General features: G+C 46.4%; 1 protein-coding gene across 1 annotated transcript; it reads right to left on the reverse strand.

The window, feature by feature from the left end:
- Nucleotides 1–3,668: 3,668 nt before the first annotated feature.
- AVPR1B (arginine vasopressin receptor 1B) lies at nt 3,669–8,679 on the reverse strand (the record flags this gene model as incomplete). The annotated part of the gene is made up of 2 exons (XM_079904693.1): nt 3,669–3,979; nt 7,731–8,679. The coding sequence occupies 2 exons, from the start codon at nt 8,677–8,679 to the stop codon at nt 3,669–3,671; spliced, it is 1,260 nt and encodes a 419-aa protein (XP_079760819.1).
- Nucleotides 8,680–25,737: the final 17,058 nt, after the last annotated feature.

The following is a 25,737-nucleotide window of genomic DNA, read 5'->3' on the forward strand; positions in this document are numbered from 1 at the left end:
TCATCATTGAGGTCCCCTAGCTCTCTCATACACTCACCCTTTCAGGAAGGAATTTCTATATCAGGCCCTTTCCCTGCAGAAGAAACCTCTTGTTCTTTGCCCCTCCTTGCCAAATACATCCTCCATAAACTTAGACGAAAAGAACTGCACGTCCAAGTATCTCAACAGAGCTGGTCAAATGAGAGATCAAGACTCTAGAACTTGAGGGAAAGGTAGTATGGCATAAGAGCTGGAAGACCCGTGTGACTTTCCCAGTAGGTCCCTGTGGGTCATTACTGTTTCAGACGCACTTTCAGCTCCACACTGCCACCGTGTGGCCCCAGGGCAAATCCCAGGTCACTCTTGTCTCCTTTTCCCTCTTAAGTGAATGTAGGGGTACCAAGAAGGTGGCTCCCCGCCCCTCAACTTTGCCCTTGGCCCTGCCCTGTTCAAGGAGATCACAGTTTTATTTTAGCTTACATATCTCATTGTCATTGCCCACAGGAAACAAAGATGCCCAGAAATCTCCTGGTTATTAAGTAGTTGTATTGGTCAATTTCAACCACTTCTGGGTTCTGGACCCAGGAGTGAGCTGCTGTGGCCTAGGCTGAGGCTATAGCCCCTCGAGAGATAAAATACCTATTTACATACAAAACACAGAGCCATCTGTAAAATTACTGGCCCGTACCAAACAACATAAAAAGCCATTCTGAGAAATGCCCACAGTCAAGCGATTAACCTCCTCCTGCCATCTTCTGCCCTGCCCACCCCCAGACCCCTGCTCCCACATGGGTTCCACGGGACTGAAGTACTGTATTTCACAGAGTCCACAGGACGGCATAAACATTTTACAAAATTGCTCAGCCCAGGGACAGTATCACTCAGTTTTTCCTGGGGTGAGCTGTCAGAAATGAGGATGACCCAGAGAGCACGGGACCTCCTTCTTGCTTCCCACAAGGCCCACCTCCCTGGACCCTATCCGAGGCCCTGGTGCTGGCTCTGAATGCCTGTGAGAGCTTCCTACAGGGACGGCAAACGCCATCATTCATAGATCCAGACAGGATCCTGCCATCTCCTTCAGGAGCCTCCTAGAATAGGCTCCTGAAGCCCCCAGCCCAGTGTCCAGCTGTTCCCCATTGGCCTCATCATAGGACAGCACTAGCTTTCCGGAAAAGGTCAATTGCAGCCTTTCCATGGGAGGAAGAGGGAGGGCCCCAAACCACCACCACAAGTAAATCCGCCCTCATGAAATGCAAAGCTGGAAATATAATAGTGGGATTATGTGCTACTCTTTGCTAGAGAAGGCACAGAGCAGGCATGAAAGGGGCTCTAGTCAATCTTGATTCCAAGTCTCTTCTCGCCTCCCTACTGTAGAGTCTCCTGGGCCCAGTGCCCTGGAAGTCACCCACGGGATGCAATCCCGAGCCCGGCCACTATCTTCTCTAGCGTCAGTAGAGTGTTGTATAGTCTACAGCCTCACATTCGTGCCCTCCCAACAAGGCGGGCATTGTTATTTCTATTTAACAAATGAGGTGCCTGTTGCTCAGAGAGATTGGATAACTTGCCCAAGTTCAAACAGGTAGAAAAGAGGTGAGATCAGGACTCAAACCCAGGTTTGGGGGTACAAGGCCGGGATCCCTTGTACCTCCCAGTCATCGTGATGAGCAAAGATTTACTTAGTACCTACTATGGGCACCAGGGTCAGGAACTGTGGTCTGAAGTGGAAGCAGAGGAAGGAGCAACTTCAACAGCTCACGGTGGCATGGGAGGCTCCTCAGCCCAGCTCCATCAGGACAGATGGACAGGGAAGAAGTGGTTGGACGTCAGGGACTGACATTAGCAACAGGGTGCAGTGAAGAGAGACAGTGGGTTCCCACATCCACCTTGAGCCTTGGTCTCACTAGGGTCTGTGTCCCGCTCTCCACTTCTCTAGTATTGAAGGGCTGGGGTGCTTTGTTCACTCACAACACTCAGCTTACGTGCTTTTCTTTTAAGGAAGCCTAATGAGACTTCTTAGAGCTAAGTGGCCTCTTAAAGAAGTGTATCCCCAAAGCCACAGTCACTCCTCAAAACTTCCCTAGGAGTGGAGGGCAGAGAGTGACTGCTCCCTGGAGTGCTCTCAGGAGCTCTTAATTAGATCAGCAATCCCTACATTAATATGGGTTCACGTGTTTAGTATGGTTCAAGAGTTTACAAACCACCTACACATGCACAGTCCTATTTGACCCTCATAATGAAGACAGCAAGGCCATTGGTGGTGGCATGGTGGTAGAACCAGGACCCAGTTCTCCTGACGTCAGCTGATGGGCTTTCCACCATCAAGACCATCGCTTTGAGTAGAACCAGAATCATGGTGGGGAGGTTATCCCATGGTATAAATCCCACTGCGGATAATGAGGTGCGGGACAAAGCCCCAGATTCTACCTGCAAGGCTCTCTTGGCATCAGCATCACAGAACTGAGGGCAAAAGTGGACAGTACGGCCAAGGCAGGAACCAAAGTCACCAGAATTGAGTCAAAGGGCATAACTGTCATTGTCATGAAAACACAACAATTCTTCCAGAGCCTACTGGTTAGAACGTCCTTAGAGAACGCTTCTCCAGTCTTGCAAAGTCATGAAAGTTTCAAGCTGGGAAATGCCTTAGAGATCATCTCTGTTCTACAGGTGAGGAGCTGAGGCCCAGAGAGGGAGGTGACTTGCCGAAGGTCATACAGATACCCCACGGCAGAGCCGAGTTTCCAGTCCTGGGCTCCTGATTTGGTCACGGCAAGCATGTGATTCGTGTGGAAGCTCTGAGGAGCCTCAAACAAATCCAGAGCCATGACTAAGTCACACTTTCTCAAAGGATGTCTCCTCTGTGCATCCCCAAGAGGCAGGAGCCATGTGGACCCCCTGAGGGGAGGAGGGAGAGCGACCAATCCCTGCTGCCTCCGAGGCTTCCTCCCACCCGGAATTTTATTGTGACCATTTTCATCTCCTCCTTTCCTCACTCTTTCTTCTCACGCTCACCCCCTGTTGGTCATTCCACTGAGAATATGCAATACTCTGCCCTGTCACCCACCCTAACTCTAAATGAGGTACATGGGGAGAAGAGAAGTAGCGTTTGCAGAGTTTTTACCAGTTACCAGGTGCTGTGCTAACCCTGCATTTCCCTTCAGTAGACAGGTGGGCATAGCAGGCGAAGCCCTCACACCTATTCACTTTCTTCATTAAGCAATCCTCTCTCTACCAAAAAAAAACCCCAAAAAACAAAAACTCAGGATGCAGACAGGGTCCTTCTCACAGGTTTTCACTCCTTCCCTCTCCTGGTTGAACTGGGATGCGCTAGTCAGGTTAGGATGAGACAAACAAGATAGGAGACCAGCCTCTGAGTCCCTGCTGCCTGTGGACCCCCAGACAGGACAGCCCTAGGCCTGTCAGATCTGGGGCACCACATCTACCGCACGTGTGGTTCCCAGACACCCTGTGAATATGGCAGGATCAGGGAAGCAGACAGTCTGATTCTCCCTGACTCCCAGCATGTGAGGTTGGGAGCAAACGACGGCAGCCATGTAACCAAGAGGAGCAGCCATTCTGGCCTCCTCGCCCTGCCTCAAACTGGGCTCCCCTAACTCCAGCCCTGCGCTCCCAGCATTTACACCCAGTGCTGAGGTGGGTAGAGACCCTCGCCACACTCCGGGGAGTGTTCTCTAAAAGATGCTGGTCTCGGTGACGGTGTCCCTGTCCACCTGCTCTTCATCCTTCAGTGGGTCTTCGGGCCCCGGCCTCTGGCTGAGGGTGGGCAGGCCACTGGAGCGGGTCAGCAGCATGGCGCGGCGGTTGGATGGGCTGCCGCTGGAGAGCTGCCTGCACATCCTGGGCCCCGGCCCCCCGCAGCAGGCCAGACGGCCGAGGGAACGCGGCCACAGGTGGCCGTTGAAGCCCATGTAGATCCAGGGGTTGCAGCAGCTGCTGAGGTTGCCCAAAAGCATGGAGATGGTGAAAGACACATTGGTTGAATCTGCCGAGAGAGAAGCACAAGAATTTTAGACCTGGGAGAGATTCCCAGTCCCTACTGATCGGAGAAGGAAATTGAATCCCAGAGAGGACCTGGGACTCACGTGGGGCTCTGTAATTAGAAAGGAATACAGCTGGGGCATGAACCTGGGACTCCTGACTCCAGAGTCCTGCCTCACTGATTGATTTGTTCGTTTTGTACTACAGGGTGATGACAGGATCCGAGGCTTGCTCTGAGTTGACTTTAGAGGTGCAAACATAGTCCGGGACAGGACCAGCCCAAATAGGAAACACTGTCTTTGTTCCAAAACCTCGCTCTTGAATCCCCTAATGGATGTAGAGCTAGGATGAAGCAACTTCTATAAAACATTCAGGAAAAATAACCATGATTCTAGCCAGGTTCAGGCACACCTCCATCCCCACTTATGTCATAGATACGGGTGCACATTGCCTTCCGAATTCCGTCCTCCTTGACCCCTAGGGGTCAGTCCCAGTCATTCTGTCATTCAGTCAGTTTGCATGTGAGTATCAACTGTGCCAAGCCAGTGATAGGGACCTGGTAGGGCGATCAGTGGAGCCTGACAGCCCTACAGGTCCCATGATGTCATCTCCAACTGTGCACCTTCTAGGTACAGGGCATCCAGGCATCCCATTCCAGACCAGTACTTGTTCTCTGTCATCAGAAATTACATCCAAAGAATGCACCATCCTTGGCGGGTAGGGGAGCTAATTTCTCTCCCGGGCAGTCAAAATGTGAGAGTTCAAAGACTCTGATAAGATTTCTTCCAGATACAATACTCTTTCTGAAAATGAAATGAAACTTCTCATGACAACAGGAAAGCTGGGAGATGGGCCCCGTCCTCCTGCTAGATGCACCACGGCTACAGTTATGGCGTGGGTTGCATACTGAGTTACCCTCCTCTTCAGTGGAGGCTGTAGCATCACTGCGCACAATGCTTAAGCTAGAAGGAACCTTAGAGGTGGAATCACCAAATACAACGTCAGAGCTGGAAGGAACCTGAAGGGTTATGGCGTAGACTTGAACCTAGGTCTTCCCTCTTCAAAGCAGCAATCCTGCACCCTGCCACCATTTCAACCAACAAACTGAAGGGCAAAGCTCAAGTGCCTGCTCTGTAAAGCACCATGAAATCTTCTGATACACAGATTCCTCATGCGCCTCTCCTGAGGGTATGCTCTCCAGTGCGGTACTCATAGCCCAAGAGAAGGGAAGATCCAGGGTCAGAATGTTTGAGAGAAGGCTTGAATCATAGAGTTAGGAAGCTGAAGACACCTGGGCCTGGATGGACAGGTCTAGGGCACAGAAGTGAGGGCAAGGAGGGAGCACCTGTAAGTGGAGGAGAGACCATCCTCAGCAACAAGCACAGCCTCCTTCAGGCTTGTCTGGGCTCTGGCCTGCTCCCCAGTTAACTTAATACCCAGGGGCTGCAGAAGACTTGGGAAGTTGCTTTGGCTAAGGGGTGGTATTCATCCCGTCTGCTCCATCGACATATATATGTAGTGCCCAGACTCGGCCAGAGACTTAGGGGTTCCAGAAGTTTCTTCACTTGGGAAGCATCTGTTTGATTTAGGCCTGTCTGAGCCAGGCCCTGTGCAGGGGCTGGAGATGGGCCCGGAGCACTGGAGTCTGCAGAGGCTTCACCTCTCAGCCCCCGAGGGCAGATCCACTACTAGTCCTGGCCAGCCGCTGCACTTCATTCTGACGGAAGCTCAGCTGACAGTCGGGGGCAGGGCCAAGGGCAAGGATACAGACAGCTTCTCACCAAAGACTCAGGGACAGGTGGCCAGGAGGCTAGTTTGCTGTGGAGAAAAAATGGGTGTACTGGAAAGTAAGTCTAAAGTAATGAATGTCAGCCGGACTCGAAGGTCCCAGAGGGCTTCCAGTTTTCTGAGGGAGCACATTTTCTGAGGGATACTTAGCTCCTGTACTTCATACTCAGTGAGGCTCTTGGTAAGCGGTAAGTCACTCTATATATGGGTCTCTGGGACAGGCTGATGATGACAGTGAGTACAGCAGGCGAGCAGGAAAGCCTGCACCGGCTGAACGGCAGGATCCCCATCTTCTTGGAGGTTCCTTGATAAAGGGGTGAATGGCCTTCTCACCCCTGGTGACATCAGCTCAGCTGTGATTGTTGGGAAGAAAGCCATGCCACGGTTAAAGCTTGGCCCATAAAGACCTTGATTCGATTCCTGGCTCCATCCCCTACTAAGCAGTGGCACTTCGGACCAGTTATTTCACCAATCTGAGTCTCAGGTTACTCAGATGTAGAGAAGGTCACCGCGAAGTAGCACAAGGCCTGAATGTGCTTGGCACTAGAAAGCCCTCCTTCCTTCTATTCTGTGCTTGACTAGAGCAGGGAGGTCCCTACAAGTGGTTAGGATTAATACGCTCATTGCTTTAAGGGTAATTTATTAAGTCTCTGGTCCAGACTGGTGTCTGAAAGGTGGTTAAGAAGGGGTATGATGGGACCGTAAGAGTTCAGTACTGCCGTCACACTTCTCTCACAGAGTTGTGTTAACATCATGAACAGCCTTCCACTTACTTCATCTCTCCAGAAAAGCAAAGCAGTTGGCTTAAGTGTGTGCTAGGATGAGCAAAATGAGATTAGAAACAAAAGCACAGGGAAGGGGGACCACTCCCTAAGAGCTGGTAGGAAGTGGTAGCCAGGCTCTGCTGGCCAGTGAACCCTCTGGAAGCTTCCAGAGGAAACTGTGCACAGGGCCTCCCTAGGGCAGTCACATGCTGCACCCATTATATACCCCAAGCTGTGCATAAGATGTGATGCACTGCAGAGGACACAGTCACCCCTCTTCACAGACTCGTCCCCCACTCTTCTTAGGGGAGCAGGAACAGATGTCTTTGAATACCTCTCTCCAACATTTTGGGTGCCCAGACACCGCATCTACCTTTCTGAGGACAAGTTCATCCCCAAATGGCCTGACCGTCTGGCAGTGTCTAAAACTTAGGAGGCTGCCATCTACCTCACTCCAAAAAATGACCAGAACAAGGCCTTCTATGTGCCAACCGGAACACAGTCCCATTTTGTTTTTCACGTAGGAGGAAGGGCCCTCTCCTCATCACTTTCAGAGCCAGGGTTCTGGGGGTGCGGGGGGGCAGGAGGATGTATTGAGGGAAAAAACAAGGAGGCACCAGGCTTGGGTTCTACTTTTCACTTTGCTGTGTGGCCTTGGGCAAGTCATGTTTCCTCTCTGAGCCTCTGCTTGCTCATTAGCAAGACAAAAGTGTTGAACTTGAAATTTCAGGGTTGTGCACCAAGGCTAATTCATTGAAAGTGGCTGTTGTAAAGGGAGTTCAACGTCATATTTAGTTGCAGGGGGGAAGGGTGCCGAGAGACGTAGTTCATGGGCCACAAATTTCCATCCTGGATGGAATCATTTGAAAATCCCTTCCAAACATCTAGCAAACTACCAGTTGCTTGGCCAAATCTACTAATGGTCATATTTTTTTAGGGCCAAAGAGTATTTTAAAACGTTTACATTAGTTACCAAAATTTTAAAAGATGGAAATTCACGCCAAAGATACTCACATGGCGTCTTTTGGCCGGAGGGGAGTTGCAGCTGTCCCTTTTCACATGGGACAGGCGCCATCTTTCCTAACTGCTCATTTGTCACCTGTGTGGCCTGTGAGCCATTGTGACCCTGTCCTAATACTCTTGTCCTCTCCTCTCCGCATTTTTCCACCTCCTGCTCCCACATCACCCCTCACCAGACCACACACTTGCCTTCATCAGGGGCATTCTCGTCCCACACAGACCACATCTGGACGCTGAAGAAAGGCGCCCAGCAGGCGATGTAGGCCAGCACGATGACGAAGGTCATCTTCACCGTTCGGATCTTGGCCCGTGAGATGGTGTTGGTGCCGCTGACCCGGGATGGCAGCCCCCGTGTGGCTGCAGATGGGGCAGAAGGAGGTGAGGGCCGGTTCCAAGTCCTCCAACCCCCTCCTTCTACCTTCCAGGCCCCGGTCTTGACTTTTAGGTTCTTACAGATTTCATGGCAGATGAGGCTGTAGCAGGCCGTGAGCATGGCCACAGGCAGGATGAAGATGGCCAGGGTGGTCCAGGTGATGTAAGCCCGTGGCCCCCAAGGAAAGCGGAAGTCTGCCCAGCAGTCCAGCACTCCAGAGCCCTGGATCACCTCTCGTAAAGAAAAAATGAAGACTTGAGGGAGGCTGAGGATGGCGGCCAGCAGCCAAGGAGCTGCAATGAGAGGGTAGGTGGACAGGCTGGGCTGCTGGAGGCTGCACAGGGGGTGACAAACGGCCAGGTAGCGGTCAAGTGTCATGGCCAGCAGCATGTAGGTGGAGGCGAACATGCTGAGCACCTGCAGGTACTTGATGGCCCGGCAGAGGGGGTCGGGGCCCTGGAAGCGGTAGGTGATGTCCCACAGCAGCTGGGGCAGCACCTGGAAGAGCGCCACACCCAGGTCCGTCAGGGCCAGGTGCAGCACAAACAGGTGCATGCGGGAGCGCTTGCGGCCTGCCTGTCCCACTGTCAGCAGCACAGTCAGGTTGCCCCCTGTCGCCAGCACCAGGACAGTGGCCAGGACGCCTATCTCCACCTTGGCCAGCTCCTCATCCCGGCCCAGCCAGGGTGTGGTGGCATTGGGGACAGAGAGGGTGCTCCCGGGGGCGGGGCTGGTGATCCAAGGAGGCCCAGGATCCATGGTGGAAGTTTGCTGGGAGGGAACGGGAGGAAGGAGAGGGATGGATGGAGAGTGTGAGTGTGAGTGGAGAGGTTGGTTGAATGAGATGGAGTGGGGAGGGGAAGTTATAAGATGGAAAAAAGGAGAAGGTTGGGGATGACAGGGAAAAGGCTGAAACTGGATGGCAATCGTTAAGAAGATGGGGATAGAGAGGACGATGGAGAAGGAGATAAGGAAGGAGAAGATGCTGACCCCGGAGAGGGGAGGGGGAACCCAGGAGCCAAGGGAAGGAGGGATCAGGGAGGCAAGGTGTCAGGAAAGGAAGAATGGATGAGGCTGTGCACGGTGAGGCCTCTGGAAGGGAAAGAAGGCTGGGGGAGCTGGCACCACTCCCAAATCCACCCCAAATCCACTCTCCCCAAACTTTTCTGGAAGCGGAAAGCGGATGTCCCTAAGCCTGGTTGTTGGCGCGCTCCCGGCCATCGGTGTCGCCCGCCGGCCTGGAAGCCCCAGCCGAGCCCACGCGCCCCGGCCGGCGTGCGGCGACCAGCGGCTGCTGGAGCGCAGCGGCTCGGCCGAGCGAGTTTTATGCTCTAGCGCAGCCCGAGCGCAGCGGCCCCTCGGCGCGCCGGTTGGCTCCTGCAGAGGAGGGGCGGAGTGACACCCACAGGAGGAAGGACCGAGAGCCTGGGGGGAGGGGTGGGGGTAGGTGTCGGGGGAGGGTCCTGGAGGAGGGACAGAGGGGGCGGTGGACCAGGGACAGGGAGCCAGAGAAGCGGACGACGCGAGCAAGCGCTCACCAGCCGGCGGGACCCACGGACCCTCAGACAGACAGATAACCTCATCTTGGCTCGCACCTGGAACCCCCGGACTGTCTACCAAGACAGGTGCACACCCCAGGGGACGGGTGGTGGCCACCCACCTATGTGGGGACTCCAAGGCTGCCTGCTCTGTTGGGTCCCCGTTAGCCCAGAAGGGTCCAAAATCTGCAGGGGTGGCCAGGTGGGCGAGGCAGGGCCCCAGACGGAGCCCTCGGCCCTTGGGGGTGACGTCCGACCACAGACTCTGGTGGAGACTTGGAGCCATAAAGGGAGGGAAGAAAATGCGAGGATGTGTTTGGAGAGGGGTCAGTGGTGGTGACGGGAGAGAGGTGGGGTGGGAGCAGTTAGACCTGGAGTCCTGGGGTTCAGGGGAAGGTTTAACCCCCAGCCCCACCCCCGGAGTCTTTCACCAGCAGTAGCCTCAAGGCAGTTAAGCACCCTGTGAGGTAGAAAACTGAGGCCGCAGACGTCACGTGACTTGCTCTAGAACTCGTAAAGCAGTAGAGGCAGGACTAGACCCAGCGCAGTGTGCTTTTCCCAGAGCAGCCTTGACTAACAGCCAGTGTGTGAGAGGCACTGGAGCAATAAAAATAGACCCCCAGGGCCCAGAGGAAGCTTCCAACTCAGCGGAGAAAGTAGTGCGTGGTAGTCGTTGTGGAATTCACTTTGTTTTTAGTACATATAGGAGGTGGGTTGTTGGGACTCTCCAGAGCAGATTAGAAGTTCCTTAGGAGTGACAATAGCATCGTCTACCACCCTCAGAAAGGCTGGGGCCCATCATCGTACCAGAGGTCCCCTTGTCTTGCCTTATAATCAAACCAGACCCCCATTTACAGTGTCATCCACCCACCCACACACCCAATTAACATCACTTTTTGAAGAGTCTCTGTCCTGAACAGCCCACACATTCATCTCCACTTCATCCCACTCCACAGTTCAAACACTCACCATTTCTCACCTAAAATACCCTAGCATCCTCCTCTTGTGCTCTGCAGCCCAAGCCCCAACTTCTCAAGGATTTTGCTCTTTATGAATAATTATTTTAAGTCTCTCTACTGGATCACTCCCATCGGCAGGCAAACTCTCCTGCCGTGCATTTAAAAAACATATATATAACCCAGCTCAGTCACTGGACCCGGAGCTCCAGCTGTTACAACCTCTTCCCCTTGACGGCAAAACTCAAAAGGGCTGTCATTTCTTGATGTATTCATTTAAAATTATATATATTTAAACATATGTTTTAAAATGTTACATAAATGATATCATACTACATATACCATTCTGGAACTTGCTTTTTAAATTCTACTTTATTTTTGAGATCAGTCCATGATAATATATAGGTCTAGTTCATTCACATTCGAGTATGTGAATATAAAACATTTTATTTATTCAGTGTCCTATTTTTATAGTTTAGGTTATTTCCAGCGGGTTTTTTTTTCTTTCTGTTTTGCTATTTATTTTTGAATGCTGCAATGAACATTCTTATATATGTCTTTGTGTTCGTGTGTGAGAATTTCAGGTGTACATAGAGAAGTATATGCTTGATATCAATATTGTTGTGTCATACAATGTATGAATTTTCAATTACATAGGACCATATCTTAAATCTTAAATATTTTATCTCTAAATTTGTTCTACTGATTTATCCTCCCCCCAGGTGCATTTGAGTTTCTCATCATCCTCACAGCCAGACTTTTTAATTTTCACCTATCTGATAGGTATAAAATAGCATCTCATGTTGCTTTTAGTTTCTATATCTCTGATTACTAATTATTTTGAGTAGCTTGCCATGTATTTATTTACTGTTTGGATTTCCTCTTCTGTGAATTGTTTATATCCTCTGCACAATTTTTTATTAGGTGGTTTTTCTTATCAGTTTGTAGGAAAACTCTATATGTTCTGATATGAATCTTTTATGTATTCTGAGACGTTGCAGATATCTTCTCTAATCGGTCACTTACCTTTTAATTTTATTTATAGGGTCATTTGCTACAAAGAAAGTTTAAATTTTAATGAAATCAATATTTTCTTTTATCATTTCTGCTTTTTGTGTCTATCTCAAGAACAGAGATAGCCCGTAGTTTTTTCTAACACTTTTAACATTTGTTTTTCACTATTTAGGTCTTTAATCCATTCAGAATTCATTTTTGTGTATCTGTGAGGTAAGAATCTAACTTCGTTTTTTCCCCACATGACAAACTAATTACTCAATTTATTGAGTACTCCATCATTTCCCACTGGCAGCTGTATAATATATTGAGTTTCAAAATATGTATGGGGCTATTTCTGGGGTCTCTGGTCTGTTCCACTGTTTTTTCTATCCCTGCTCTAATATTTCACTGTTTTAGGCACTAAAGCTTTATAATAAACCTTAATATATAGTAAAAAATAAGCCTCCCTTTTGCTCTTATTTTCAAAATGGTTTTCACCAGTTTGAAATTGTGAAGTTTGGTATCAGTTTGTCTAGTTCCACAAAAATTTCTGTTGAGCTTTTGGTTAAAAGCATTGAATTTTGAGAATAATTTGAGGGAGAACTGACATATTTATGATTTTATTCAGATCTATTTTTCTGTCCTTCAATAATATTTTATACTTTTCTTCATAAATGTTTTCCAAACTTTTGATAGATTTATTCCCACATACCTAACAATTTCTGTTGTCATTATACGTAGAATGTTGTTCCGTCACATTTTCTAATAACTAATTAGTTATTGCCAGTATTTGGGAACAACATTGATTTTTGTAACTTGATCTTAAATTCAGCAGTCTTGCTGCATGCTCATATTAGTAAATTATTTGGGACTACCTATGCGTATAATATTGTCTGCAAACAACAATCAATTTTTGTCTTTTATTCTGAATCTATTTTGCTCTTATTTCTTTTTCTTGTCTGAGTGTGATAGCTAAGACTCCACTACAGTGTTGAAGGGCAGGCAACATTGATTTCTGACTTTAGTGAAAGGGCTTCTAAAGTTTCACCATTAAGTATTATATTTGTGGTAGATCTTCTTCACTTTTTAATTTTTAAAATCTACTTAGTTTTTACATGCACATAGTATAAAGAGTCACATTATTCTATACTGGAGTTTTGACACTACCCCTAGAGGTAATAATTTTCAAATCCCTAGAGGTAATAATTTTCTTCCATTAAAATTTTTTATTAAAGAAAATTTTAATCATATACAAAAGTAGAGAGAATAGCATAAGGAAACCCCATGTTTCCATCACTTAGCTTTAACAATTATCAATAGATAGCCAATTTTATTTTATCTACCTCTTCATTCACTTCCCCTCCACCCCAAAATTGTCTTGATGCAAATGTCAGACATCATATCATTTCATCAGTAAATACTTCAGATGTATTTCTAAAGAAATAGGATTCTTAAATATAACTATAATATAATCCCCAGACTATGAATAATTCACTAACATTATCAAATATTGATCAGCTTTCACAGTTCCTTGATTGTCTAATAAAAAATGGTTGAATGCCTTAAAATTTTTTAACAGTTTGAATCCAGATTCAAAAAAAGTTCATACATTGGCACCAGTTAATGTGTCTCTTAAGTCTGTTTTTTTATAGATTCCATTTTCATCTTTTTGTTTCCTTTGTTCCCTGTAATTTTGTTTTTGTTATTTTATCCTGTAGTTTCCCACAATCTATATTTTGACCTTTGCATCCCTGTGAAGTTGTTTAATAAATTCCTCTGTTTACTGAGGACTGATAAGATCCTGGTTAGATTTTTTTTTTTAGCAAGAGTACTTCATAGGTATTATTGGATGCTTCCATAAGGGATAAAGAATGTCTGATTGTCTATCTTTTTGTGATGTCAGCAGCCAGTAGTAGATCCATTGCGTGGATCTATTAATTCATCAGGATTGCAAAATTATTATATTCTAATTCTATCACTCCTCCATTGCTTATTTAAATAATCCTATAAAAAGAATCTTCTCTTCATCAACTGTTTGGTCACCCTGAGGTACAGTTTGCACAGAAAAGACGAAATTAATGCTTAGTACTGTTCCATTATTAATAGTTTTCAAATAATGAATTGGTTCCCTGGAGTTCTTCAAATCATCGATTTAAATATATTTAGTGTGTTGCAATCACTTAGAGTTATTATTTTGATGCTCAGATTGTCCCATTTTTCGTCAGTGGGAGCTTATTTAAGTTGGCACCTGAGTCCGTTTGTATTTGTGTTGTTCATTTGGCAATAAATATTAATCATTTTAATGTACATATCTTTTGAGATATAATTCACATACCATAAAATGCACCTTTTTTATTGAATGAAAGATTCTTTAAATTCTATAGTGCTTTACAATTTTCAAAAGTTTCACACGCATGATTTCATATAATTCCATAATAAACCCCCTTTTCACCCTACCCCTATACTTCCCCTGCCCCTTTCCCTCTCCCCACTGGTAACCACTAGTTTGTTCTCTATATCTGTGAGTCTGCTTCTTTTTTGTTTTATTCACTAGTTTGTTGTATTTTTTTAGATTCCACATATAAGTGGTATCACACAGTGTTTGTCTTTCTCTGACTTACTTGGCTTACCCTAGTGCCCTCCAAGTCCATCCATGTTGCTGCAAATGGCAGGAGTTCATTCTTTTTTTATGGCTGAGTAGTATTCCATTATATATATGTAGACACAGGTTGCTTCCATACTTTGGCAATTGTAAATAATGCTGCTATGAATGTTGGGGTGCATCTATCTTTTTGAATTAGTGTACAGTTCAGTGGTTTTTAGTATAGTAAAATTGTTGTGCAACCTTCATCAACATCTAATTCCAGAAGATTTTCATCACCCCCAAAAGAAACCCCATACCTATCAGCAGTCACTCCCCATTCCTCTTCCCTCTCAGCCCCCAGCAACCACTATTTGCTTTCTATCTCTATGGATTTTCCCATTCTGAACATCTTAGATAAATGAAATCATACAATATGTGGCCTTTGTGTCTGGCTTCTCTCTCTTAGCATAATGTTTTCAAGGTTCATCCACGAACCTTGTATGTGTCATTACTTTATTCCTTTTTATGACTGAATAATATTCCATTGTATGAATATACCACATTTTATTTACCCGTTCATCAGCCTATGGGCATTTAGTTTGTTTCCTCTTTTTGGCTACTATGAATAATAATGCTATGAACATTCATGTATAAGTTTTTGTGTGGACATATGTTGTCAGTTCTCTGGGGTATACACCTAGAAATGGAATTGCTGCGTCGTATTTGGTAACTCTGACTTTTTAAGGAACTGCTGAATCATTTTGTCTTGAGTCCTTTTGACAAAACCTTAGTTTTCTTTGATAGCTCTCTTACTTTCAGGTGTGACAAGGCATTTTTTTATATAAGTATCATACTGAACACATTTTTCTCCACTTGATTTTATTTTCACTTAACATATCCTGAAGATTTCTTCATAGGAGACTACAGAGATATTCCTCTTTTCTTTTTGCAGTTGCTTAGTACTCGGTTTGTAGAAGTACCATAGTTTATTCCTCCAATCCTCTTTGATGGGCATTTTGCTTGTATCCAGTCTTGCTGTTAAAAATAGTGCTGCAATAAATTGCCTTATATATTTTTTTTCCCATATTCAGTAGATGACTAGAAATTAGATTGCTGGGTATTAAAGTATTTGCACAAACAAGTTTGCTATATATTGCCAAATTCTCCTCTGTAGGGATTGAACCAACTTTCATTCCTATTGTAAAGTATGATAGAGCCTGTTTCCCCATAGTCTTAACAGCAGTGTATTCTTAAATTTTGGATTTTTGCCAATCTAAGTTAAAAATAATATTCTCAGCATAGTTTTAATTTGCCTGTTTTTTATTATGAGTGAGGTTGAACATCTTAATGTTAAGAGCCATTCATATTTCTTTTTCTAATAATTATTGATATGTCTCACCAATTTTTGTTGACCTTTTAATTCTCTCCCTTAGAAACTTTATATACTTTGGTAATTAACTTTTGTCTGACATTTAACTTGCATTTTTTTTTCACTTTGTCATTGATCTTTTTACGTGATTTGTGGTATTTCTTGACAGAGACAACCATTCTTAACTCATTTAGTATTTATTTGCTATTAACATCCATATTTCTAAATAACAAACATATACTATTACTTCTTAGTTTTCATTTTAAGCATTATTTATTGACCTTCCCTTTGAGCATATGGTGCCCTTTCAACAGAGACCCACTGCTCACATGCATATTTCCTGTACCCCCATCTTCTCAACAGAGTAATGGGAATAGTAACTTGTGTGTCTCCATCTTAGACCGACTGTATGAACTGAAAGTTGAATCTTTATGCAGTAATAAAGATTGGTAAAGCCTTTAGCCAAAATACTTAAAACTTTAAGAAAGACGTGATTCATCCTCAAGTAATTTAATCTAATCCTTTAGAAAGGATTTGCTTCCATGGATTTGAATGTTGGTTTCTACATTACTAACTAGTAGACTAAGATGCAGAGAAATAAAAATTGAAATTGTTAGATGCCACTTCAATTAAAGAAGAAAGAAGTGCTCTGTTTTCATATGTTCAGCTTGAGCACAGTGTTTTCAGGAATAGACCTAGTGTGAAAAATAAAATTTATTTACATGTTTATCAATAACTCTTCTCTTAACAATCTTCCATTTTGGCCAAAAGGGTGAACTCAAAATCCTTCCCCCATTATTATTGGCCAGTGAAGAATGGGGACTATGTGTCCTTCTTGTGCCACACCATGACCTGGGCAGAAGAAAGTACATAAGGGGGCTTCCCTGGTGGTGCAGTGGTTAAGAATCCGCCTGCCAATTCATGGGACACGGGTTCGAGCCCTGGTCCAGGAAGATCCCACATGCCGCGGAGCAACTAAGCCCGTGCGCCACAACTACTGAGCTTGCGCTCTAGAGCCCACGAGCCACAACTACTGAAGCCCACGTGCCACAACTACTGAAGCCCATGCACCTAGAGCCCGTGCTCTGCAACAAGAGAAGCCACCGCAATGAGAAGTCTGCGCGCCGTAACAAAGGATAGCCCCTACTCACTGCAACTAGAGAAAGCCCGAGCGCAGCAACGAAGATCCAACGCAGCCAAAAATAAATAAATTAAAATAAATAAAATTTTTAAAAAATCCCCAGAAAATAAAAATTAAAAAAAAGAAAAAAGAGGAAGTAGATAAGGGCATTTTTCTCCTTAGCCTCTGGGTGCCTAGCCTGCAGAGGCTTCTTCTTGGTTGGGACTCAGAACCCTCTCAGAGTGTTGAGTTACTTGCCAGAGCTGACACTTCAGAGAGATGCCTGGTTTCTTGTTGTCACACTTGTCATCCACCAGGTGCTGGCCTTTCTGTTTCCCTGAGTAACCCTTGATTCAGTGTCCCATAAAGGTCTTGATGGAGGAAGCAGTCTGGGGAAGATAGGCCATTATGGGGACTAATGCATCTTTTACAGCCTTGGTGTTGCCACTGTCTTCTGTTAAGTTGGTTTAACCCTGAGACTGCTGGAAAGCCAATGGGTAAAAGAAGTTGATGTAGAGAATGGGAGGGTCAGCTGAACCAGTGTTGATCTCAGGGATTCTCCAAAAGTCTCCAGTTCCTCTCACCACAAAATATCTTGAAAAGTCCTAGAATGTTGGAGTTGAAATGGACTTGTACTTTGATTCGACCAAGAGGCTGAGGAGTGATGGAAAGGATCTCAGAGACCATCAAGTCCCATTCTCTCCTTTTCCAGAAGAAAGTCCAGCCCGAAAGCCAAAGATGAAAGTGAGGTTCTCAACACCACATAGATATCAAAGGTGAGAGCCTGACCAGGATCCAAATCTGTCCACGTGTTCTTTTCTCCATCGATCCCTCAGGACAGTGGTCCTCCACCCTGGCTGCACATGTGAATCGCCTGAACAAATTGTAAAATGCCCAGGCCTCACCCACAGAGAGTCTGATCCACTGCCATAAGGCAAAAGTTTCAGCACTGAAGCCGATAAAGCCAACTCAGTGCTTGACCCCTACTGGAAAGTCAATACGCTTTTGTTGAATATTAATTCAGAATTTAATGAGCACAAACGAATAAATGAGTTATCCCCACCAGGTAACGTTGTTTTATTTCTCAACGTTATTGTAGACATTTAAAAATATTCACAGAAGTAGAGAGACTAGTATAATAATTTGTATAGTATCTAATTTGCCTTTGAATAGAGGTTTTCTGGAGAGTAGATCAAAGAAGTGACTCTAATGCTGCTGAGAATTCCCACAGCCCCACTAGGCCAGGGTCCAGTTACCTGTGTGCAGTATCTTTGGGTACCTCTCAGACCACATCCCCCTGAACCTGTGGCAGATAGGGGAACCCAGTGCCCAGGCATCCAGGCGGCCAGAAACATAGCAGGCGGCTAAAGATTGGGGGCCCTTTATACAATATGCCTGTTCCGCAATCCTGGCCCCAGGGCAGACCTCAGCTCCAAGGGAGAAGAGGCAGAGTTAGTGCTAGATAGCGTCCCTATTGCTGGGGCTGTCTCCCAGAGGTACTCGGCTCTCTGCCGTGGCCTTTTAGAACAGGAGGTGTTCCTGTTATGCTCAGATAACTCTGCCTTTGACTCCCTTTGGGGCACGGTTGAAACTTTCTCCATTGATTATCATCAGTTCATGAGAAAGTCTTAGTTTTTCTTTTAAGCTCATTGTGGCTATCAGAACTCTAATAAATTTCCTTGAAGTTTAATGAAATGAAAGCAGCGACTCACCAAAGATAAATGCATAGCACAGCTCTCTCGTTTCCGGGTAAGCTGGTCCCCAGCCAACTTAGTGGACTTGATCATTTGAGGCTAGGAGCCCTGGAGAGAGGGGCCCTGGGGCGGGGGCGGGGATGGGGCAGAAGTGGGGAGGGCACAGCTGCCGAGCCCAAGAGGTGGGGAAGGTGGGGGACAGCTGCTGAATCCTGCTTCCTCCTCTAGTGCTCCCCCTTTCCCCAGAGTAGAGTCTCAAGTCTCATCATTAGCTGGCCCATGTACTTCCTCCCCCCGCACCAGCACCCCCCCACACCCACCCCATTCAGCTCTGTGGGAGGAGGGAGGCTGGCTTTCAGGGATCTGCTCTTCTTTTCCTTTACTTCTTGCTACATTCTCCCTCCATGTTCCCAACACCCTCATGCTGTGCCCAGCAGCCTAGGAATCCCCGTGGCAAGTTTTATTGCCCAGGTTGGGTGGGTGGATGGATATGTAGGTGACAGCCCATGTTACAGACATTCCTCTTTATTTCTCTTCTCATCCACACTTACCTATTCTGTGCCCCACTAATGGGGGAGGGGTGGCAGGGAGCTCATTTATCTATATTGCTAACACTTACATGTAGGCAGCATGAAATGACCAAGTATGTAATTTTTTCTTTTTCTTTTTTTTTTTTGTGGTACGTGGGTCTCTCACTGCTGTGGCCTCTCCCGTTGCGGAGCACAGGCTCCGGACGCGCAGGCTCAGTGGCCATGGCTCACGGGCCCAGCCGCTCCGTGGCATGTGGGATCTTCCCAGACCGGGGCACGAACCCGTGTGCCCCGCATCGGCAGGCGGACTCTCAACCACTGTGCCACCAGGGAAGCCCCAAGGTATCTATTATTTATCCCTGATGATAACAATATCCCCAGCTCTTACCATGGCTCTTGGCACATGGTGGGTGCTCAATAAATGTTTGTTGGAAAGATGGATGGAAGAAATGGAAAAGTCATTGGACCTAAAGTCAGGAAACCTACTTTTCCTCCTGGTGCTGTTGGTAACTCAGTGTGCCTGTGATGAAGTCACCTCATCACCCTGGCCTCAGTTTCCTCTTATGTAAACTGAGGTGGTTGGATGGGTTGATCTCTAAATTTCCTGCCGTGCCTCTTTTATGGCTCTATGCTGGCACAATTCCTGACCCTAGCTGAGCTGTTAAGGCTAAATATTAAACCCCTCAGGAGATACGTTTAAAACAGACCTGAAAAATAGCATCTAATCCAAGGAGAAGCTCTAATTCTGAAAATTCAGAGCCAACGGGGCCAAGAAATTCAAAGTCATGGGCCAGATTAGTTTTATGGGGCCTGATTCTGAGCCAGAGTCCCAGTCAGCAGCGGGTATCAGTAACTGCCCCACAGAGGATATCTGAACATCATGCAGTGGGACCAGGCTGCAGGGTGTTGTGGGAATGAACACAAGGTGAGAGACTCATCCTGAGAGGCAGTGCTGTTCTGTGAGATGCCTCCCACGCTGGCCCAGGTCCATGCCCTTCCCAAGGTTCATCTAAATTCACATCTGGTCTCTAACATATTTCTGCCTTCAGAATTGGGTGTCCTGACTGCCTCAATTCAAGGAATGTCATTGTAGAGCCATTAAGGACCAGTTTAAAATGGAATTGCTAATATACAACAGGGGCCTACTTATGGCACAGGGAATTATATTCAATATCTTGTAATAACCCATAATGGAAAAGAATCTGAAAAAGAATATATGTGTGCATATGTGTGTGTGTGTGTGTATAACCAAATCACTTGGCTGTACACCTGAACACAACATTGTAAATCAACTGTACTTCAATAAAAAAAGTAGAATTGCCAGTCAATTTCTACAGTGAAGGTTTAATGAAAAGAAGGAAGATACTCCAGACAAAGGATTACATAGGACGGTGGATTAGAGTGAACCAGTATGTGGCGAGATGTACAGACTTGAGTTTGTTTGTTTGTTTGTTTTTAAATATCTACCTGGGTGCCATCATTATACATACATTACCTCAGATTCTCACTGCAACCCTGGAAAATAAACACCATGTTATTATCCTTTTCTTTTCTCTCTCTCTCTCTTTTTTTTTTTTGCGTTACGCGGGCCTCTCACTGTTGCGGCCTCTCCCGTTACGGAGCAACAGGCTCCGGACGCGCAGGCTCAGCGGCCATGGCTCACGGGTCCAGCCGCTCCGCGGCATGTGGGATCTTCCCGGACCGGGGCACGAACCCGTGTCCCCTGCATCGGCAGGCGGACTCTCAACCACTGCGCCACCAGGAAAGCCCTCTCTCTCTCTTAATGGTGAGGAAATTGAGATGATTCAGAGAGGTTAAGTGACCTACCCACACAGCCAGTAAGTGAGGGAACAGGATTCCAGATCTTTTCCAGAAAAGACTCCAGAACTCAATCTTTCTGCTCAAATAGGCTGTTCTTATGTACTTGGAAGAGGTCACGTTATCCCCATTATCTACTTATACAAACAATAATACTAGTAACAGCTGATATTTACATACCCTTAGGAGTTGAAAAATTACCTTACATTATCTCATTTAATTCTCACCATAGTCCTTTCAGATGGGTATTTCAGTCCTATTTTTTAAGGAGAAGGATAGTGATGTTCCGAAGAGCTAATCACTAGGACAAGATCACCAGGACATAAAAATTGAGACAAGGGACAAAAACAAAAGCTCTTTGGAGTCCTCATAAGGAGTATAAAGGGATTCCGAGAGTAGAACTTGTGAAAATCACTGCTCTAAGCCAACCCTCTTCTCAACTTTGCATTTCTACCTCTTTTTTCCAATCACACAGAATTGAAATTCGGGAATCGTAGACTCAGGAGCTTTAAACATGGAAGGACTCTCAACACTGGCTTCAAAGTGGAGCCTGGAAGTTCCTCAAAGGTGCCCCAGGGGCTGCCCTGGGGGGTGAAGGGAAGGTCAGGTTGGGAGTGGGGCTCCAAGGAAAATTGTAATTCATAAAACTGGCCCCGGAGTCTCTCACACAGAATTTGCCTTGGCTTAGGGAAAGACTTAACAAACCGCAGGGCGACAGAGGTAAGACACTGATGACATGATTTGGAAGGCAGCAAGGAAGAGATGGTTAAACCACTAGCATAAAAAAATAAGCCAGGATTTGGAAAGTAAAGAAAGGAGAGAGGAGGAGGAGGGAGAGAAGGTGGATATTGAAGTTGACGGCTCGTGCTGAGTCGGCAGAAATGGCACGTGGGCTTTTTTCAGAACAGGGAAGTCTCCTTTTAGCTCTCTGCTTTTCTGCTGTACGCCTGTCCTCCCCATGCCCCCTTCGTTCCCCTACACATAGCTGCCTCATATGAGGACATTTGAGGGGATGGGGAGGGGACTGAGAAGAGGTTGCACCCTACATTTTGGTCAATGTTGAGGCAGAGAGGAAGGAGAAACCTGCAAGACGCAGAATGAGCACTTAGCAGAGCTAGACGATGGAGCCCAAGGTGACTAGGAGTAAGCAAGGGCTTGTGAACCTCATGCAGTGTGTGGGGCGGGGCCTCAGATGATCTCCTCTAGATCCTGAGGAGCAGGTGACTCGCTGCTACAAAAGCGTGTACCCCGATCTGGGCTCCTGGACTCCAAACTCCCTTCAAATGATCCCACTTTTTCTACTGCCTGCTGATTTATCCCATAACACCGTTTACGGCTCTTGCCTGTGCATGTAGCCACACGGTTTCCTGCTTAGTACATCAAATCAAATTTCTTAAGCCTGGCCTCTCCCACCATCGTCCATGAATCTTCTGCTCTGGTCAGGCTGCTCTCCCCTCCCATCCACACTGCTGCCTCTGTCCCCACACCTTGGCTTTGTTTTTCCTCTCAGCTGAAAAATGCTGTCTGCCCCTCTAGACTTACCTGAATCCCGCCAGCCTCCAAGGCTCCACCCCTCCACAGCTTCGAACAGCAGGGAAGTTTCTCCTGCCCAGTCTCAGGGCAGGTGAACTTGGTCTTGTTTGGAACTTGGAAATGCTCAATTTTCCATGCCTCCCTAATAAAGTTGTAAGTGTATCACGTGATGCAGAGATGTCTCACGTGTCTTAATTAACTGATGGCCACATGTCCCAGGCTTTCTGAGACATATTCCATTTCTTGCAAAACTTATCTTAGATCGTGCCTTCTAATTCAGGGTTCAGAAAATACAGACTCTGTGCTGGCAGTGTGATTCAAAAAATATATGTAGCAAAGGACTCCACTGTAATACTCATTACAGATTTGGGCCTCGTGGGCTGGGTATGAATCGGTAGGCAGGAGGCTGTATTTGCTTCAGGCCTTCATGGAGCATTCGTGACTAGACCCATTGGGGTTGATGGCTGTTCACAAGGCTTAGACCCTGAGATGCTGGGGATCGATGACCCTCTCTCAACCTCCCAGACATTCACCCAGATGGAAAAGGAACTCATCAAAAGAGGAAAAGATGAGAGTCAGTGTGTGCGAGACACTCAGAGCAGCAAAGCGTGGTGAGCCCAGAAGCCAGCAGGGCTGGGATGCTCAGGAGAGGAATGCTTACGAACTGGAAGAGCCCTGCCACCAGATGTGCTGGAGGACCCAGAGCAGAGGTCACTCTGGCTGGGGACCTTATAACAGATCCTAACACTGAGGCAGGCACTCAGTAGAGTGACTATGGAGGCGGGCAGAGAAGTGAGCACATCCACCTAGAGGCAGGAGCCACATCCCTGTCATGCAGGCCAAGTGGGTCAGTCCTGTGACAGGAGAGCCTTGGGGGAGGGGGAAGGGCTGAGAGGTGGAGGGAGTGGGGGATGGGGGGAGATGCCAAACCAGGGGCCTGGGAGCCACTCGGTGAACACGGGGAACCACAGACAGGGAACCTCCCCAGATGGCCAGAAGGACTACAGCTCAGAAGCACAGATGAGGAGGACACCTGAGACCAGCAGAGATTTCAAGCCTGGGATTACAATGATATTGCTGATGGGTGGTCTGAGCGAGAGTTGTTTTCTGGGTTTTGTTTTGTTTTGTTTTTGTTTTTGAGATATGTAATATTGATCAATTAAATGGAATTTATGCCCAAGAAAGTGTCAATTACCTTTAATAACTTATCTTTGGCTGGTAATGAGCTGAACAGATCACAGAGTCCCCAAGCACTTCAAGGCCTGTTTGGGGGTAAGGTAAGGTCAGCCCATGAGCACTTGGGATTGGAAGGGTCATTTCCTATGCCTTTAGGAAGAGCCTTTAGACTGAGTTTTCCTTCCCCCACCTTAGGCCCTTTCCCCTTCTGAAGCTTCATTACAAAAGTGCCCAGGGGTTGACTCTGGAATATGTGGTGATCTTTTCATGCCCTGTATTTTTCCCAGCTGCCCTTGCTTGAGTCATGGTGATGTCACAGGAAGAAGGCAAACAGTTTCCTTATCTGCCAAATGGGGACACTTAATACCTACTTGCAGGTTATTGTGAAGATCAGTGATTGCCTGTGGGAGGTGCCTGGCGGAGCTTAGCACACAGTAAGTGGTCAATGAAGCGCATGTCGTATTACTTTTTACCCCTGCTGCTGTTCTCTGCTACTCCTCCTGGCCCTGGCTCCCTTTCTCTTTTTAGAAAGTGAGCATGAAGTTTGGAAATTAGGGCTTAAAATATATTTCCATTAGCCATAGCTTCTTTTGGCAGTCCGCTGTGGAGGGGTAAATGATAGTGTGGGCAGGCAGAGATGGAAAAGACTTTTTTTCAGTGACCTGAACACCTGGGTTGTACACAGCCACCACTGACAGGACCATTTGCCTCCAAACCATCACCTTGATGATCCGCCGGGTGTGAAGTGAAAGCCATTTATAAGCACCTTCCTCCTCTTTTCTCCTCTGAATATTTAAAAAAATCACTTCAGTAAGAAACTAATCAATGACATTCTACCAGAGGCTGGGGTGAAGGAAATGGGGAACTAAAATCTTTTCAGGGAAGATGAAATATAGGTGCATTGATTTAAGAAGAACTAAACTCAATTTTTATCCATTTATTAGGTCCCTACCAGATCTAAAAGAGAACGCTTCTCAATTTTTAGTCTATAGACCCCCAGCACCACAGTCTCCTGGGGGTGCTTGTTTGGAAACAAAAGGCAGGTTCCTGACCTCACCCTAGTCCTACCAGATCCATCTTTGGTAGTAAGAATCAGGGAGTCACATTTTAAATAAGTTCCCCACCAAAGTTTGAGAATCATTACAACATAGGAAATATAAAGGAGTATAGTTTATATTTTTAGGCAGCTTACAATCTAGGTGGAAATGATAAAAAAGCAGGAAGCTGATACAATCACTGTGTGTTTTAGAAAGATTCTTCTGGCAGCAGTGCACGGGATGGACTTAATTGGGAAACTGGAGATGGGAGATTTGTTCAGAGGTGTTGGCTGTAGCCTAGAGTGAGATAAGAGCTGGCGGTGCTGAGAAGGAGGGACAGATGCCACATGTCAACCTGCGTCACAGATGTGTGTGTGGTTTTTTTTTTTTAATTACGGGCAGTCACCAATTCCTTTTGAAAGTTGGAAGGCTATAGATGACAAACACATAAAAAGTATGAAATAGTGTGGAAAGAACTGATTCCATTTATGCCAGCAGAGGCCCAAGCACTATCTTGATTTGTTTCTGCCTATTTAATTTTTTTAAACCAACATTTTCTAAAAGATTTCATCATGGGATCCTTCAAAAATATAAAGCAGGGACTTCCCTAGCGGTCCAGTGGTTAGGACTCTGAGCTTCCACTGCAGGGGGTGTGGGTTCGATCCCTGGTCAGGGAACTAAGTTCCCACAAGCTGCACGGCAGGGCCAAATATAAATATAAAAATATATATAACAGAAGTTGCAAACTAACTGACTGACTGACTGACTGAATCTGTCCCTGACATGTTTTGTTTGTTTAGAGGAGCATGTTTTAAAACTTTGAATTGGTTGCCAATATTCTAAAAAAATCAGATGATTTCACCTAAAAATCCAGATTATGAAGTTTTCATGAAAAACACTCAGATCTGGTAACCTTAGGACCTCATCCCCACAAGGCCACGGTAGCTGGGTCATTGTGAGAAGCGAGGCGCCCTCTCCAGTTTGCTAGAGTCCCCAGGACTCACCTCGTCCCCTCCCCCACTGAGCATCCATTACCACTTATCCTCACACCTGCGCTATGTTTTTCTTATAGTGAAGAGCGTTAAGAAGCATATTTATGCTCAAGTTCCTATTGAAATTGTTCTTTTATTCAGCCCGATTCACTACGCTACACATCTGGTCCCTGCTGCATTTAAGTTGGCAAGCCCTGCTATAACATCTATTCACGTCCCACAGAACCAGACGAAGGAAAGAGCTGCCAGGCTGCGTCCGCCCCCCCACCCCCGCCACCGCTCCCACCTCCACGTATTGGTGTAGAAATGCCAGAACCTACAGTACTTCAGAGAGCCTTGGGCTGAGGAGTTTCCCATTAAGTCACTTCGCCTCCCCCAGGATCTCAAGACAACCTCCAGAAAGCACGACTGGCACAAATATGCAGAAAGTTGTAATCTTTTGAGATGGTGTTATAGGTGGCTAACAAAAGAATA

The sequence above is a fragment of the Stenella coeruleoalba genome (assembly GCF_951394435.1).
Source record: "Stenella coeruleoalba genome assembly, chromosome: 1".
NCBI lineage: Eukaryota > Metazoa > Chordata > Mammalia > Artiodactyla > Delphinidae > Stenella > Stenella coeruleoalba.